This window comes from Hydra viridissima, unplaced genomic scaffold, assembly GCF_058129835.1.
Source record: "Hydra viridissima isolate aposymbiotic clone 2 unplaced genomic scaffold, HvirCarnegie_v1 scaffold_3, whole genome shotgun sequence".
Classification (NCBI taxonomy): domain Eukaryota; kingdom Metazoa; phylum Cnidaria; class Hydrozoa; order Anthoathecata; family Hydridae; genus Hydra; species Hydra viridissima.
This window is the reverse complement of record NW_028324302.1, coordinates 7,887,429-7,904,445: the sequence shown is the minus strand read 5'-3', so window position 1 is coordinate 7,904,445 and position 17,017 is coordinate 7,887,429. Positions and strand designations below refer to the sequence as shown.

Sequence of the window (17,017 nt, the reverse complement as noted above, 5' to 3'; positions counted from 1 at the left end):
TACCACAAAATATCCAAATTTGCTTCATTATCTTTTAATTAGAAATCTATAAATTAACAATAAAGAAATATCTTATAGAATACTTATAAATTTCCATAAAATTTTTTAAAAAGAATGGTATAAATATTATTATTTGCATTAATTTAAATTTTTTTGTTTGTTTTGTATTATTTGATATACACGTTGAGTTTTAAATGCTGTAAAAATGTAAAATTCAGTTGTTGTTTGTTCCTGCTCCTTCTTAGAGATTAAATTTCAGTGAATACATACTATTTAAATACTTAAATCCAAAAAAAACCACATAAAACAGGATATAACCAAACTTTAACAGGCTTCAATCAAAACCATAATAATTTTTCCTTTTTTTTTCAGCAATTCTTACTTGGATGGCATCAATCAGTTATAAAACAATGATTGTTAGCTCTACAGGCTTACAATTAAAAGTTATTAGTAATTAATAATACAAATCAATAGGAAGTGGCAATAGAATAGCAAAAACCACCCATTAGTTTAATAGATTTTCATTCAAAAGAATATAGAGTAAAAATAGTAAACAAAAAGCCAATCATCAAACAAAAACATTTTAACTTGAAGATTTGTCTAATCTTTGCGTTACAGCTGCTACAAGAGCAGCTCCTTTTCCAGATCCATCTTCAGCCAATCTCAACTTTACTGTTACAGTTGGTAATAGCATCCGCAAGGCATCATACATAAATTGCTTAAATGTAGGATGGTTTTTAAACAAACTTCCATCGATCGCTACAGAAACTGATTTTTTCCCCATTCGCTTAAAATAAAAACATCAACATGTTGACAAAGAAACTTAAGTCTCATGGAAAAAAATGAAAAATCTTAACTTGTTAATTTTTTGTATGATTATTTTTGAGCAGATAAAAAAAAAAAAAAGACGATACAAGATGTGGTATGTATGGTAAAATGATACCCTAATAACAGCTGCAAGACCTGCAGATGCTAATGTTGCTGATCTTCTTGATACCGAAAAACATAAATCTTGAATGAGCATGATTTCTTCTATCAAGGCATCTTGATAACCAAGTTTGGAAAGTATACCGATTGCTTCCCTTGCTACACCTCTGTAATAAAAATTTTTAAAAATATCTTTATAGAAATTTAGACAATTAAATTTCTATTAAAGACACATTCATTTTTAGGTTAATACAATAAAATTCAACCCCCCCCCCAAAAAAAAAAAAAAAAAAAACACTTATAAAGTATTAATTTAAATATCATTTATAATAATTAAAATATCAACTAGAATGTAACAAATGTAAGATTTAATTCCAATAAAATAATTTTAAATAGTAAAAAAAATAACTTGATCTTTTATATTTTGTAAATTACCTTAAATTATTACAGTATTTTATGAGTTCTTCATCATTTGCAATTGAAAACCATGAAGGATGAATGTCTTAAATTTATAAAAATCTTTATAATCTATTCTCCTTTTGTTTAAAATTCACACTTCATTGGAAAAGACTTACCCACAGAAGACAGAAACATCTTCAGAAGAAATTCTATCAGTCGCTAAAATTTCTTTTGTTAAGATTCCTCGAAATAATATAAATTTCTGAATTAGTTCAACAATGCATAATCTCACAAGCTCTCCGAGGTACATTCCAGATATCATCTTCTCAAAGCTTAAAGGTATTAATTTTAAAAATCAGAAAAAATCAAAGTATTACAAATTAAAATTACTAAGAACCATGATAAAGACAGAAAATTTGCATACATTTGTTGTCCAGGGTGCATAGAGTTCTCATCCACCATCAAATCATACTTAGTTGCAACAAAAGCTAATTGATCTCTTTCTCCAAATGCTCCCCACTCCATGTTAATGATAACCTAAGAGAATGGAAATTAAACATTTGCTTTTTTTTTCTTCCATTTTTTCTCTGCTCTGTTTTTAACAAATAATTAATTTTCTGAAAAACTGTGATTCACTGTAACTACGCAAACAATTTTTTTCAAAAATACTTGCTATAGTTTACTTTTGTAAATAAATAATTCAAAAAATCTAGGATAAATATAAAAACCTGCTGAGGTCCTGATGTGTCTTCATCCCATTTTTCAATATTTTCTAGTTTTTCCATGTAGCAGGCATTAGTACCAGTTCCTAAGATCAAGCCAATTGCAACTTCTGAATCATCATAAGCTCCAGACATCATGACACCAGTTGTATCATTTAATAAGATAATTTTACCAACAGAAATCTCCTGAAAGTTAAAATAGGAATGTTTACATAAAAAATACACGGAACAGTAAAAAGAAATTTTAACTTTTAAATAAATACCAGACATGCCAAGCTTTAAAGTTAGAGATTTCAAATAAAATAAAATAGATTCAAATAAAATAAAAAATCCACCACTTTCTAGAAATTTTCCCACTTTAAAACTCAAAGCAAATATTGTTTTCACAACTACAAAATAGCTACATTTTAAATCTATGTTTTTATCCATCATAGTTTTTATCACTAAAGAATTCATTGATTTACTACATCCTTGTAAAAGAAAATAAAGCTGAAAAAAGTAGGATGGCTATCTAACTTTTTCCAACACTAACTCAATACTACTTGTTGCCTTATATTATGTATATTGAAACCGTGACTATAAAAAAAAAAAAAAAAAAAAAAAAACAGAAAACAGAACTAACAAAAATTGCATGCCTGCCGCTTTTCAATTGCTTCTACCAGCAACTGAATGATGTCATGATCTACAACTCCACCAATGCTATAACCTTTTGTCCATTTTATAAGAGTTCCCTTAGTTAAACTTATCTGCTTTACAGGAAAAGAAAACGTGAATCCTACTACATCAATGTGTTTATGATCTTCACCAAGTGTTTCATTAACAAACAACGCTAAGCATTGTGCAATATAGCCAAATAATGCATCTCGTGTACTATTCATTAATTCTTTAGAAACAGGATATGTTTTTTGTTGTTTTTTTATTATTCCGTCATTAATCTGAACAAGTAAAACACGAAAATTTGTTCCTCCCAAATCTAGTGCAAAAAAGTTTCCATTTTCTGTACCATTCGGAACTTCCCGAACGAAAGTCAATAACATTTTACATCGTGCTATGTCATGATTAGTTTTTGACAAACCATCAATAATATCCTTTTGAAGGACATTAATTAATTTCTCCAGCTGCGATCGTTGCAGTTCAAACTGGCTAAACAGCTTGTCTACTTCTTCCTATACCAAAAACAATAATTATAAATAAAATACAGAAATATGAATAAAGATGTGAATAATTTACAAAGCACTATATACTATAACTCAAATATAAGGTAATTAAATTTGATGATGATGACAATGATACTTAAAAATAGAAACTATAACATTATTACAGCTTCAATTTTTAAGTGCTATTGATAAAATTGATATTTTCTTTTGCAAATTATAATTTTGTTATCTAAAGCTTCCTTTTTCTCTTTCTATTGAAACCCACTGCGATCAGCAAAGTTTTAATTTTATCAAAATAAATTTGTGTTTCAGTAACATTTTTGTTTTGTTACTATCTGGTTTCACTGGTTATAATAAACAAAAGTTTTAATAAAAATAAATTTAAGAAAGAATAAAAATATTGTGCTTAACTCATTTCTTTACATAGTTATAATTAAATAATTTGGTAAGGGAATCAGACCTTTATAAATTATCTGTAGGAATATTTAACTCATGGTTAAAAAAAAACAAAAACTTATTAGCTCATCAACAATTCTGTTCATTTAAAAGATATTTATAAAAATGTTGAGTTTAATGTAGAGTTATTTGTGTAGTGATTTTTAAATACTTTGTGTAGTATAAGAACAGCAAATGGGATATATTAAGTATGACTACTTCTTAGGTGATTTGGTAGATATGGAACATGATTAAAATAAAAAAAGAATAGCCACTTAGATAATCACTAAAGCCTGTTTTTAAAACATTCCAACAGAAAACTAGTAAATTTCAAAAAAAAAAAAAAAAATACTTCCCTGTTTTATGCTAAACTAAGAATGTAACTAAGAATGTAATACATAATGGTTATCAAGAACAACACAAATACAGGTAACTTTATTTATGTTCCTAAAGTAGTTTTATAAGTAAATATTGTGGTGGCAGATATTCTTTTTTTTCCTTTTTTTTTTAAAATAAAATTTGATAACTTTATTGCAAAAAACATAAAGAGAACAGTTAGTAAAATAAAGAAATGTTTTCAAAAGTTATTTTTAGAGGTCGTTTTTGTTAAGTAAGTTTTCATTATGCATGAAAAAAAATTAAAAAAAAAAAAAAAAAAATTTAAAAAACATTAAAAGTCCTAATTTTCGTCCGTTCATCCAATCCACTGGCAAGGTTGCTATTTAAGTTATAATATAAGCAGTATTGCTTATAATATATATTTAACGTTAAGTTATTTTATTATGCTAGAATATAATAAGCTATAGTTTTTCTAAATACGAACAATCTAATTAGTTAAAAACAAATCAATACCTTCTCCCATCTTCCGGGTAAATCTGCACGTCTTAACTGCGACAAATACATTATTGTAATTTCACAGCTTACTTTCAGAAATAAATCATCATAAGTTTATATTTTAAAGATTAAACCTTCGTGCATATCGTATTTCAAAAAGAAAACAGACTTTTTTAAAGTTCTGCGCGAAGAAGCGTTTTGTCGTTTAATAGAAATGTTGAGTTGATTATTAGCACGCTGTGCATTAAAAGATAAAAAAAATGATCCGCACTTGAAAAAAAAAAAATGTTAAGTGCAAAGTAAAAGTAAATAGTGATATATTATTACAAAAATTTTTTGAAACTTAAAAAGATTATTGAAGAATAAAGATAATTAAAGAAAAAAAGATTTCATACTCATTACTAATTTAATGCATTTTTGCAATCCAAAAACGTCAATCTATAATTCTAAGAAGTTTGACGTTTTACTCGCAATTCAACGTCATACCCTCTTATAATTACCCATTAAAAAATTATAACTACTTATTAAAGAATTATAATCAAAGAAAATTTTTAATTCTCTTTAATCCAAAGTTCTAATAATAAAGTATTACCAAATAATAAAAAAAATTTAGTCTAGAAAACACCTTTCATAAGCCACTGAGTATCCCAGAATTAAATCTTTTGCCAAGTTACGAAATCTTAAAAGGGTTGAACAGTTTTCACTAGCTAAACTGAATGTCATTTCAGGAGGTAAATGCAAAAAGCAAGACATTACAACAAACAGAAAATACAATATGATTATTATGAAATCGAGCGATCAATCCATTAAATTAACTCAAGTATTTAAGTTTATTTAGTACACTGGTCCAAGTATTTCACCATTAGAACTAAAGGAATAGTTATGACTATAAATAATCAATAATGATCATCCTTCAATGATTTTTTGAATAAATAACTTTCAGATATTAAGCGTACAATTCTACTGAGCAGTAATGTTTTTTTATATAACAATCATGCAGTTATTTGGTTAACCACTCATTGCCGCTAAAAAAACTTCAACTCACATAATTATTTGAAAAATAAGATTTTGATTTAGCTTTAAGTAAATAACAAATTATCGATGAACATTTTGATTTATTTAACTTAAAATTTTGAAGATTTTATACTATATTTGTATCATATTTTCTAGCTTTTATTCACGCGAAATAAAGATTTTAAGTGAAAGAAACAGATATTATATAGGAAAGCATGTGATTATTAAGGAGTGTTACAAAATATCTTTATGTGCAAAGAAATCTATGAATTTTTCTTTTAAAGTTTTTAACATGTTGGTAAACAGATTGTTAGTCATTTTGAGTTTGATTGCCGTAATCAAATTCAAAATAAGACTTACTAAGCATTAAAAGGATTTTATTTTAAGTATAAAATTATTTTGTCAGATTCACTGTTAATTCACATAAAGTTTAAAACTTTAATTATATCGAACCAGGTAAAGAAAATATACCTCATGTCACCATCGATTACACAGGGTTAAAATGTTGAGACGTTCTTTGGAATTTCGGTGTTTAAAGTAGCATACTTGTCATTATTTGGGTTAAAAAGCGACAAAACCGGACAATTTATTTATTTATTTTTTTTTAAAAGTATTTTCAGCATGGAGGTTGTAACCTTTGAGTTTGATAAAACTGGAGTTTTTTTGTAAATATCCTTTTTAAATTTAGCTCCATTATTTTTTTTTTTTTTATATTTAATTTATATCATCTATTTTCAACTTTGTTCAATTAAAACTAAAAAAAAAAGCCATTAAAATATTAGGTCTGTCCAAAAGTATTCGGGAGAAAACAATTCATAGATTAAGTGCGCCATATTTCTTAATACAAAAACTTTAAGTAGTCAAAATAATTACCCTTGCAATTAATAACCTTTCTCTACCCTTCAAGGAATCAATACCTCTCTACCAAAACTGTTCTGGGAAGTTTGAAATCCGTTAAAATCTCCTGTTTCAGTTTATGTTCATTATGAAATTCCTTGTTCTTCATGGAGTACGGCTATACGGCTATGAATAAATGAAAATTTAATAGTGAACGTCGAAAAGAAGTTCGGTATATTTTCTTTATCCATCGAACTGTCTCGCTTGCGTTCACTTCTTCATTTGTGTTCCGTTCTTTTTCAAACTGAAGACCTAAGCAATTATGAATATGGTTCCTAAACTTCATTGCAAAAAGTTACTTTCTCTTGCCGTTTAAAGCTTCATTGAAAATTCTAGAAACATACTTGCAATTGGTGTATTAAAATAAAACTACGGAACATTCTGGAACGACTATAAAGCTCATTTCGCCTGAACAGCATTCAGTTGGAGATGAACCAAATTTTGGTGGTCGATTATCAGAGTATTTTTTGATAGACTTAATATACGGTATACGGCGAGTAATTTAATGTAAAGCATAGAGATATATTTTCGACACACCATTAAAATACAACAAAAAATGTGAAATAGTTTGGTCATTGAAATCATATTGGTATCTTGTATCAAGATCAGCCATATTGCAAATGATCGTTATTCAAACTACTTTTTTTTTTTACTCCTCAGGTTCATTTACGATAAGATGATTACTATTTCACTGATGAACGCTATAACAAGTGAAAATAAATACGACCCCTTCGAACTAAGTTTTTTTTGATAACTTTTTGATTGTTTTTTGTTTTTTTTTTTTTTTTTTTAAAGATTAATGCTAAAAATCATCTATTAGGTCTAGCAGGTTATGACCAGTTAATCATTTTTTCTTTGTTAATCAGATTTCAGTAATTCTGAAGTTGAGAATTAAGTTGTTAAGAATGCTTAAAACAAAGTTATTTATTCTAACGGTGTAAAAAACAAAACACGATAGTAATAAAAATTATTTTGATTTTATTTTTTTTTAAATATCCATAACTGTGATGTAATATGCTAAAATGATATAAAAGCATGAAGTGTAAAATCCAAATTATATAGAGAATTAATTTCATTAAAAAAAATATCTTTAAAAATAACATCAACTAAAAATAATGGAAAAATATAATATATTTAAAATGATATCATTTTTCTTAAAGATAAAATTGTTCAATATGTTTTTTATAAGTTCGAAAGTTGGATTTTTTGAAAAGTTATTTCATTTGAAATTTGTTTGCAAATATGTAAAATAAATAGAAGATTATAAAAAATAAATAGAAGATTATAAAAAATAAATAGAAGATTATAAAAATAAATAGAAGATTATAAAAAATAAATAGAAGATTATAAAAATAAATAGAAGATTATAAAAAATCAATAAAAGATTATAAGAAAAAAGTTGAAAAATTATTATTTTAACTTTTTTTTTTTTTGTTATATTTTATACTTTGATATTACTATCTTTACCTGGTATTATTTTTTACTATATTTAATTTTTACCTGGTATTATTTTTTACTATATTTAACTTTTACATTAAAATTTATTCTCTCTATAATTTGGATTTAATATTTCATGCTTTTGTATTATTTTTGCATATTACAACACATTTATAAATATTTTGAAAAATAAAATCGATTTAATTTTTATTATTTAATACCATTAGAATAAATACTTTTGTTTTGAATAGTAAAAGCATCTGCGCAGAGTGGCGCTCGTTATACCAAATTACAACTAATAGAAATTTTATCGAAAATTTTTTTTACTTCATATCGAAAAAAATGATTTTCGAACTTTATTAAGTGTATTTAGTTAACATTATTGCAGCGTCCCATCGAACTAAAAAAAAGTTAATCGTTTTTTAAATGAACTGGAAAAAGACATATTTAATATCAATTACATGCAGGATATTCCTCCATGAAATGCAATTTAGATTAGTTAGGATTTTCCATATGTACGAGCGAAGAGAAGTTAATCCTAAAGGGTAAACAAAGTTAGTCGCTTAACAAATGTTGAAAAAGTAAAAACAATCATAGTATTATGGTGCCAATCAGCTGGAGGATTTTATGTCTCACCTATCTTGATCTATCCGTGTATTCGAGCTAGACCTTAATTTCTGGGTAAAGCACTCATAGGTGTTATTTGTTGTGATAGCAAAAACGGCTGAATAACAAGTGAGTTATTTTGAAAATGGTTTAATTACTTCCTATAAGCTGTGCAGCCACAGGCAAGTTACCAACCAGTTCTTCTTACTTGTGATGGATATTTTAGTCATATAAAAAAAGTTTAATCTATTAAAAAGGCTTGCCATTCATATGTTATTACTTTGTCAGCCCTATTGCACACACAGTCTGCGACCTCTTGATGTTTCTTTATCATGTTCCAAAATATATTCTATAATCAGGAAGTTGGTACTAAACAAGTGGTTAATAAACTGTTTCCGGATGCCTTTGAAAAAGCTGCAACTGTTCGAAATTGTTAGCCAGAGTTCAAAAAAAGCGGAGTATACCTATTTGGTAGAAATGTGTCTGAACCGTGAACTGAAGAAGATTCTACTTCAGCTGATCACCCATTCGTAAATCAATAACTTCCAGACCAAGCATTGTGTATAAGATACTTGTTATACCTAACAGAGTTTCAACTTCTGCTGAAGAATCATATTCACCTTAAAACAAAAATTAAATGAAGAGTTTGTAATTATATAACAGGCGTATAATTGATAAACGAATAGATTTTGTAATAGAAGACGAAATTCTTCAATTAAAAACTCATCCTTATTACTTTTGTAAAGCATTTTATCCAGTAATTCTAAAAAAGCAGAATATTTAATTATCAGGAATAAACTATTTTCTGTAGTGAAATAACTCAAATTTAGAAAAAAACCTTTGGATAGTTTTTTTCGGATAGTTCCATACCACTCTTCCTTAAATGTTAAAATTTTAAACAAATTTTTGACTTCGTTCTCTTTTCTTTTTTTTTTTTTTCTTCTTTTCTAAATTTAGATTTTAAATAAAATATCAACTAAATTTTTGTTGTTTTAATTCTTAAATTTAAATTTATAACATTTTAAATTCGCTCGTAAAATTCATGAGCTAAGCTTCTCAAAAATAGCATGCCTAGTTGCGTAAGTCTTATTTAACAATTACAGGATTATTATCTCCACAGTTGTTAAAATATGTTTCAAATTGTGCTTCGAAAGACTTTCCAAACTTCTCACATCAGTAATTAACAATTTGATATCCTGCAAAAAGACTGACACGCACGACGCAAAAGCCGACCAACCACTGAAAGTTAAAAGATAAATTTCAACAATATAGCAAATGGTTATGGCTAGTAATGTAAATAATGAAGAAACAGATAATGTAAGTTTTGGTTGTTTTATACTGCCCAATACAATATCTATCTTAATATTCTTATTATACATCTATCATCTAATAAATACTTATCAAAGTTACACGTATACAAAGTAGCCCGCATTAAAGGTACTTTTAAATATATTTATCTAACCAATCTTTTAACCTTAAAGTTTATATATCTTAAGATGCTGAAGTTTAAGTTTATTTAGTTAATTTCAAATGATTTTTCTTACAATTCAAGCCAGTTGTACTGGCTTTTGTAAAAGTTACTTCTCTGCCATCACATATAATAATTCACTCATTTTATTTCAAATATTCTTCATTTACTACCATCTAAATTTAAGCAGGATTTACTATTAATTTTGTTTTTATTTACAATAAAAATAGTCTATCCTTCCCTGTATTGATATAGTTAATGATACTACTTCTATTATCTTAGGCTTATGATTTTATATTTTCTAAATATTTTTTAAGTTTTTAAAAGCTTTTAGACTTAAGTTATAAGACATAAATGTTAGGGCTAAATAATCTTTTTCCATGATTATTTCATCAATATATGCTTGCTTTGGTCTAAATATTTTCCCCAAAAATATTTGATAAGTGGGTTTCAAAAAAATTAATCAAAAAGTTCATTTAACAAAAAGACTAAATTTTTTTTTACTTGTTTTACTAAAGTACTCAATAATCGTTTGACCTCATCAATATGGTTTCTATCTGAATTTTGTAAAGCAATTTTTACACATGATTAAAAGTACTGCTGTTCTTTGGTAGAGTTACAGTGCCAACTAAATTTTCATCTGTCAGCAGTTTTTTAAAACTGTTTACTATGTTTAACTACATCCTTTTTATGCAATGGCAATTTTATTTTAGTAAATGTTTAAAAAAAACTTAATATCCTTTTTAAATCATGTTAGGACAAGAAATGGTTTTCTTTTTTCCTAATTATAAGCATGTCTCTGAGTTACTGATGTACTTTTCTTCTGCAAGTGACACATTGGAACAGACAATAAATAATAAAAAATCTTCCTGTAATTAGGATAAAGATTGAGATTGAATTTGTCGTTTTTAGATGGTCATAATCCTGGCGTAATTTCAAGTTACCTATTGTTTTGTCAATGGATGCTTCCTATTCCTTGTTTGCCAAACATGTATTTCAAGGCATCAACTAAGTGGCAGTTCTTTGATCAAAATTAACAACCAAAATCTAAATTTTGGCAAAGGCTTCATTGTATTTATTCTTAAAGTAAATTATAAAATAAATAGTTATGGTAAGGCTCTATCAAAAATCCATTTATGATCAAGAGTTTTTTTTTATTAAATGAAATATTTTAGCTTAAATGTTTTGTGGATGAAATGAAATTTGTTCTAAACAGAGACTGGTTGGCTGTATGTACTTGATCTAAGATAGCACTGAAGCATGTTTTCCCAGAAAAATTAAAAATACAAGATCTATGTTTGAGACTTGTCCTTCAAATGTGTCCCATTTTTTAAAAAAAGATTTTTCATTTATATAAATTAAATCATATTTTGTTACGATGCCTTTGAAAAAATGTCTAATATTTTATAAAAATATCTAGTTTAATTGAAATCGATAAATTAGTCCTGTAGACCTAGCTTTTACCCTAAAAAAATTGTATTACAGTTTATTATGATGCCTTTTCAACTCCTACTGTTATTTGCAAATATAATTGAAACTATCAATAAGTGGGGTTTATTAAAAAGAGAAATATCTTTCTATATTCACCTCATTCTTCACTTTTTATTTTTTATTTTGTTAAAGCATTAAAAGTAAAAAATTAAGTTTAAACAGTTTTTACAGGGATTCTATGATGAAAGCCGCATGTCAATTAAACTTTTAATGTAAAATTCATTCATGGTTCTAAAGTTTTTAGGGTTAAGAGAATCTGTATGTTTTATTTTTTTCTTGATCTACTGACCTAAATATATTTAATACAATTTTGTAGGTAGTCAATGAGATGGGGCAAACCTTATTAGGTGAGCCTGTAAAGCGAAAAAGACGAAATATGTTTGATGTAAAACCAGAAGGTAAGTGTATTACATGGGAATCTAGTTCTACCAAATAATATGAATAACTAGAATTCAATTAAAATTAGTTACTACAAGTAGTTTAACATCATGGTCCTCAGTTGATGTAACAAAATATGTAATCTTCCAAAAAAATGCATGAGTAAACATATACAAAAATGTTGAGGAACATTTTTAAGTATAAGTTGCATTGTTAATTTACATGGTTAACAAACTTTTAATACCTGAAATACACAATGCAAAAATAATACCAATCATAGCTTTCCTCTATTAATCTCCCTCCTCCTGGCAACAAGATATTAAAAACTGAAAAATCCAATCTTGTTTGAAATCTTCTTACTAAAACTTAGATAATTTTGGTTTTAAAAAGTTTATAAGTTTTTTTTTTCTTTTTTCTTTTTTTTTTTTTTTTTTTTTTTTTTGAGAACAGTTTCCAAATCTTTAACAAGAGCACATAAAAATTTCACGATTTTTTTCTGTTTGTTTCATTATAGACATCAAGGTGAATGGAAGGCAATGAATTCAGCACATATTTATAATTGTTGTGTTTGCTCCCAGATTATTAAAATATTTTTTTAACTAATAGCTCCTATTTTTTAAAACTAATAGGTTTTTGTTGTGTCATAAAAATTTTGACATTCAAGTTAAAGCTTATAGCTTTAAAGCTGTAGAGCAGTAGCACTGCATTTAACAATGGTCACTATTGTTTTTAGTAGAGCTGATATTAAAATAAATGGGCTTTGAATATTGGGTAAGTTCACCAAAAACATTTGGAAGATGAATGCACAGCTTTTGCATCTTTTTTAATTATTTCACTTAAAACTGCTGCCAGCCTTATTAAAAATAGTTTGTATCATAATGTTGTTTGTTTTTCTTTGTGTGTCATTTAAAAGATCATGCTGAAGTTTTAAACAGTGAGTGGTGTCATGCTCCTATACCAGTGAGTACTGCCCGTGCAAATAATTTTGCATATTCTGTTTAACAACTTTATAAAAAACACATTTTATCTAATTAACTTAAATGGCAAAGATTTTTGAAGTATATTAAATTTAACTTTTATACTGTAAAAATACTATCAAAAACAAAATTCATGGTTTTTTTTTAAACCTAAGTATCAATATAGCTCAGGTTTTTTTTTTTTTTTTTTTTTTTTTTTTTTTTTTTTTTTTTTTTTTTCAAAAAACTTTGCCCTTTATAATTTTTTTTTTCTAGCTTAAAAAAGTGTTGTCTCTCAATAGTAACCGCTAAAATGTTTAAAAAAAAAAAAACAAATCATACTTATAAATACTTTTTATGAAGTTTATTATTGATATGAAACTATGTGGGTATTATATTAGTGGTTAGAATCTAAAAATATTGAGAGATAAGACTTAAGGTATTTTATTATTCCATTGATTTTGATATATTTTAAAAATAGAAGTTGGATTAGAAATTCAACCTCCAGAGGGAATGGATCAGCCTAAAGATAATGGTTCTGGGGAACTTCTATTGGGACCAGGAAATGGTGGCCTACATCCACGATTTTCAGAAGCAAAAAAAGCTTTGCCAAAGCTTGTTCGTGCACAAGAGGAAATGCTTGCTCAAGCTAAGCGCTTTGCTATGGAACAATCTGTACAGCATGTATGTTAAAATTGCGTTGTTTATGCTTAATAAAAAGCTATATAACAGTTGAAAATTAAACTATTATTCAAATCATAATAGGTGTTAGCCAAGCAAAAAGTTGTCCAACAGCAAGATATGACTGCAGTTCAAAGCTCTGCTCAAAGACAAAGAGCACTTGCTTTAATGTGCAGGTTTGTATTTTTATTGATTCTTATTAAGTTAAAAAACATAAAGAATAATATTTTTCTTTTGATTCACATAAATACTTCCTAGATACCTTTATCTGCTCATCAACACCTCTTAATTAGCGTTATGAGTTAAATATGTTTTTCATGTCAATAGAACTTTGATATGCATATGTTTATATTTAGAATATTTAATTTGTTATTTATGTGTAAAACTTGTTTAAAAAGTATAATTTGTTTTTAAGAAAACTTTTCTTTTGTTTAGTACCAGAAGTTAAGTTTAGAAATTTGGAAAATAGTTTAAGCAATTTGGAAAATAGTTTTAGCAAACAATACATGTTCAAAATTTGTTTTATTATTTGAATTTAGAAATTTAAAAACTATGTAATTGTCAAACAATACTAATGTTGAAGCGTAGGAGTATTTGCATCACTTTTTGTCATTTCCGTATTAGAAAAAATTAGAAAAAATTTAACAGTCTGTCATTCTGTTTTTAATTTTAAAAATATGTGTAATCAGAATAGTAATTTATCAATTTTCACATCAAATTTTCTTTAGGACTTACATAGGTAGCATAAATTTTCAGTTAAATGAGGAATCTGTGCGAGCTTCATTTCTGCCTTTTGGTCCAATAAAAATGATAGATTTATCTTGGGATTCTGCCACAATGAAACACAAGGTAAATATACAACACTAAAATTTCAGTCTTAAGAGTATTTTAGTCAAAAAAGTTAAATTAACTTGTGAACATTTTTTAGGGATTTGCATTTGTTGAGTATGAAATTCCTGAAGCAGCACAACTTGCGCTTGAACAAATGAACAATGTACTGATGGGAGGAAGAAATATTAAAGTAATATTTGTTCTAAAGCTGTTATTTTAGTTGTTTACTTAATCTTTACTATAATAGAATATGTACTAAAATAATATAATATAGATAATAGTTGCTAAATGAAATACTTTTATGTAAAACAAACTTCACATTTAAGATGATCTATTAGATGATAGTATACTCTACATGATGAATCAGTGCTTTTTTATCATTATCATCATCATTATTATTATTATTATTATTATTATTATTATTATTATTATTATTATTATTATTATTATTATTATTATTATTTCAGGAACTATAAAGTTTTCCATAAATTATACAGTATTAACACAACTGCATTTTATATTATCATAGGTAGGTCGACCTAGTAATGTTCCTCAAGCTGCTCCTTGGATTGAACAAATTCTCCAAGAGGCCAGGCAATATGCTCGGATTTATGTCTCATCAATACACCCTGATTTGTCAGAAAGTGATATAAAAAGGTACATTTTGTAAAGTTTTAGATGCTTTTTAATTTGTATGCTAAATTCTGCTTTTACATCTGTATACTCAAGAATTAAAGGATGATACTTAGAGCACTAATTTGAACTGTTTTTTGCAGTGTATTTGAAGCATTTGGGGAGATTTTGTCATGTAAACTTGCTCCTGATCAGTTGACAGGCAAGCATAAAGGTTATGGTTTCATTGAGTATGCAACTCAAAGTTCTGCTAATGATGCAATTGTTGCAATGAACTTATTTGACCTTGGTGGACAATATATTCGAGTTGGAAGGGTATTATTTTAGAGTTGTAATTTTAAAATGAAGCTCTTCCTAAACTAGTAGCTGTAAGATTCTTGTTTTTTTTGTTGTTGTTGTTTTTTTCAAAATTTTATACTTTTTTAACGGCAGAAGATTTTGTGTAAATTTACAGGCAATAACTCCTCCTGATCATGCACTTAAGCAAGGACCTCCACCAGCTGCTTCATTGCTTGCTGCAAATGTTATATCAGCTAGTATTCAAGGGCAGGAAGCTGTATCAGCTCATGGGGGTAAAGAAAATCTTTCATGTTTATACATTTAATTCCACACATTTTAATTTTTCACTTTTACAATGTATAAATACTATTAACTTATTTTTTAGCTAGTGCTTTGCTACTGAATTCAGTAGCACCTGCATTATCTCCTGATCCTTTTACATCTCAACCATCCTTGCCATCACAGATTCCAGGATTTCTTCCTCCAACTGTTTCAAATGGATCTTTATATAGTATGCAAACAAACAGCCAACCTCAAGTTTCTTATGGTCAAACAACACCTAGTTATGGTATATCTACAATGCAGTCCCCATTTTCTCAACAACCAGTTTCTTATGGTCAATCTACATCTATTCTAAATAATACCTCGTATCAGACCCCTGGTAATCAGCCAGTTCCCGAAGAACGTCTTACTAGTAGGCAGCAACGCAAAAAACAAGAGCTTCTCGATCACAAGCATGCTGGGGAACAAAACCTCGAAAGGGAAGAAAAACTGGAGATATCTGGGAAAGATGCAAGATACATGATGATGCAAAAACTTGCACGCAGTGGTTCAGTAAGTTCATTTTTGAATAAAATTTGAATGTTCTTAAAAAAAGACGTATTTTTTCGAATTTAGAAAGCTCTTTTCTCTTGGATGAGATGTTTTTATTTTGGTTTAGTCCCCTGTTCTGGTTTTAAAGAATATGGTAACAAGCGATGAAGTAGACGAAGAACTGCAAACAGAGGTAACAGAGGAGTGTAGTCGTTTTGGTGAAGTCACACGTGTTGTCATATATCAAGAGCGTCAAGGTGAAGAGGAAAATGCTGAAGTTATTGTCAAAATATTTGTTGAGTTTTCAAAGCACTCGGGTAAGAGATAAAAAATATTTTTATTTGTATTTGTGTATAAATATATGTGTATTTGTGTATGAATGTGTATTTTTGAATTTTGAAATGTTTAATTTTTTTCTATTTTTCAGAAGCGGAATCAGCTCAATCTGCATTAAATGGTCGTTGGTTTGGAGGAAGAGCGATTCAAGCAGATATTTACGATGAAGATAAATACAAATCACAAGATTATACGGGATAATTCAACGAGTATAGATTTTGAAATTTAGGCGACTCCTGCGTCAATTTCACCCGCTTAGAAAGTTATTTTATTGCAGATACTTTTTGTACATATTTTTAATAATTATTATATATATATATATACACCGCAAGTTTCTAAATGTGATGATGAGGTGTAGAAAAGTGTGCTCAAATATTTAGTCGCGAAAATTTTTATCAGTGTAGTACGACAAGTATACAGTGGTCTACCGTTTAAACAAATAATTTAACTCTACAGCCTTCTCGGATTGTTGCGTGTGGAATTCGACAACCAAAGTTGCGATGTTAATATTATCAGACGTTTTATCGCTGTTTATTGCAAAATTGATATGACCTATAAAGAAATATCGTATTTCGCCCAACCCTTGTAAAAAATATTTGGAAGATATGCATTCATCTTCCAAATATTCTTTACAAGGGTTGGGCGAAATACGAAAAAACTTCTTTAAAAGGTCAGATTATATACTGATTTAAAACAAACTTGGCCTGCATTAAAGTCTTAACA

At 27.4% G+C, this 17,017-nt stretch overlaps 2 protein-coding genes across 4 annotated transcripts; one reads left to right on the top strand and one right to left on the bottom strand.

Moving 5' to 3' along the window:
* Positions 1-505: 505 nt before the first annotated feature.
* LOC145202126 (hexokinase-4-like) lies at positions 506-5,335 on the bottom strand. The gene is made up of 7 exons (XM_090082245.1): positions 4,493-5,335; positions 2,684-3,214; positions 2,055-2,234; positions 1,751-1,863; positions 1,503-1,658; positions 944-1,094; positions 506-787 (listed from the first exon to the last, which is right to left on the bottom strand). Exons 1-7 carry the CDS (start codon positions 4,541-4,543, stop codon positions 584-586), a joined length of 1,386 nt encoding a protein of 461 aa, XP_089938371.1. The 5' UTR covers positions 4,544-5,335; the 3' UTR covers positions 506-583.
* A 4,245-nt stretch (positions 5,336-9,580) lies between these two features.
* On the top strand, positions 9,581-16,625 carry LOC145200138 (poly(U)-binding-splicing factor PUF60-like). 3 transcript variants are annotated; one of them, XM_090082602.1, is made up of 14 exons: positions 9,656-9,745; positions 11,704-11,785; positions 12,280-12,536; positions 12,679-12,725; positions 13,203-13,405; positions 13,487-13,578; positions 14,131-14,251; positions 14,331-14,423; positions 14,763-14,890; positions 15,010-15,181; positions 15,321-15,438; positions 15,531-15,979; positions 16,086-16,275; positions 16,386-16,625. In XM_090082602.1, the coding sequence occupies exons 5-14, from the start codon at positions 13,235-13,237 to the stop codon at positions 16,493-16,495; spliced, it is 1,644 nt and encodes a 547-aa protein (XP_089938728.1). In that variant the 5' UTR covers positions 9,656-9,745; positions 11,704-11,785; positions 12,280-12,536; positions 12,679-12,725; positions 13,203-13,234; the 3' UTR covers positions 16,496-16,625. The 3 variants fall into 3 exon arrangements, with proteins under 3 accessions (XP_079930563.2, XP_079930570.2, XP_089938728.1); XM_080074444.2 differs by lacking the exon at positions 12,280-12,536 and having other exon boundaries at positions 9,652-9,745; XM_080074437.2 differs by lacking the exons at positions 12,280-12,536; positions 12,679-12,725 and having other exon boundaries at positions 9,581-9,745.
* Positions 16,626-17,017: the final 392 nt, after the last annotated feature.

Excerpts from the sequence above, each read along its gene's own strand:
- LOC145202126 (XM_090082245.1), bottom strand. The coding sequence starts at position 4,543 with ATGTATTTGTCGCAGTTAAGACGTGCAGATTTACCCGGAAGATGGGAG. Across the intron at positions 1,659-1,750 it reads ATGCACCCTGGACAACAAAT|CTTTGAGAAGATGATATCTG; the intron begins GTATGCAAATTT and ends AATACCTTTAAG. Across the intron at positions 1,095-1,502 it reads GATGTTTCTGTCTTCTGTGG|AGGTGTAGCAAGGGAAGCAA; the intron begins GTAAGTCTTTTC and ends TTTTTATTACAG.
- LOC145200138 (XM_080074437.2), top strand. The coding sequence starts at position 9,704 with ATGGTTATGGCTAGTAATGTAAATAATGAAGAAACAGATAAT. Across the intron at positions 13,579-14,130 it reads GCACTTGCTTTAATGTGCAG|GACTTACATAGGTAGCATAA; the intron begins GTTTGTATTTTT and ends AATTTTCTTTAG. Across the intron at positions 15,182-15,320 it reads AATATATTCGAGTTGGAAGG|GCAATAACTCCTCCTGATCA; the intron begins GTATTATTTTAG and ends GTAAATTTACAG.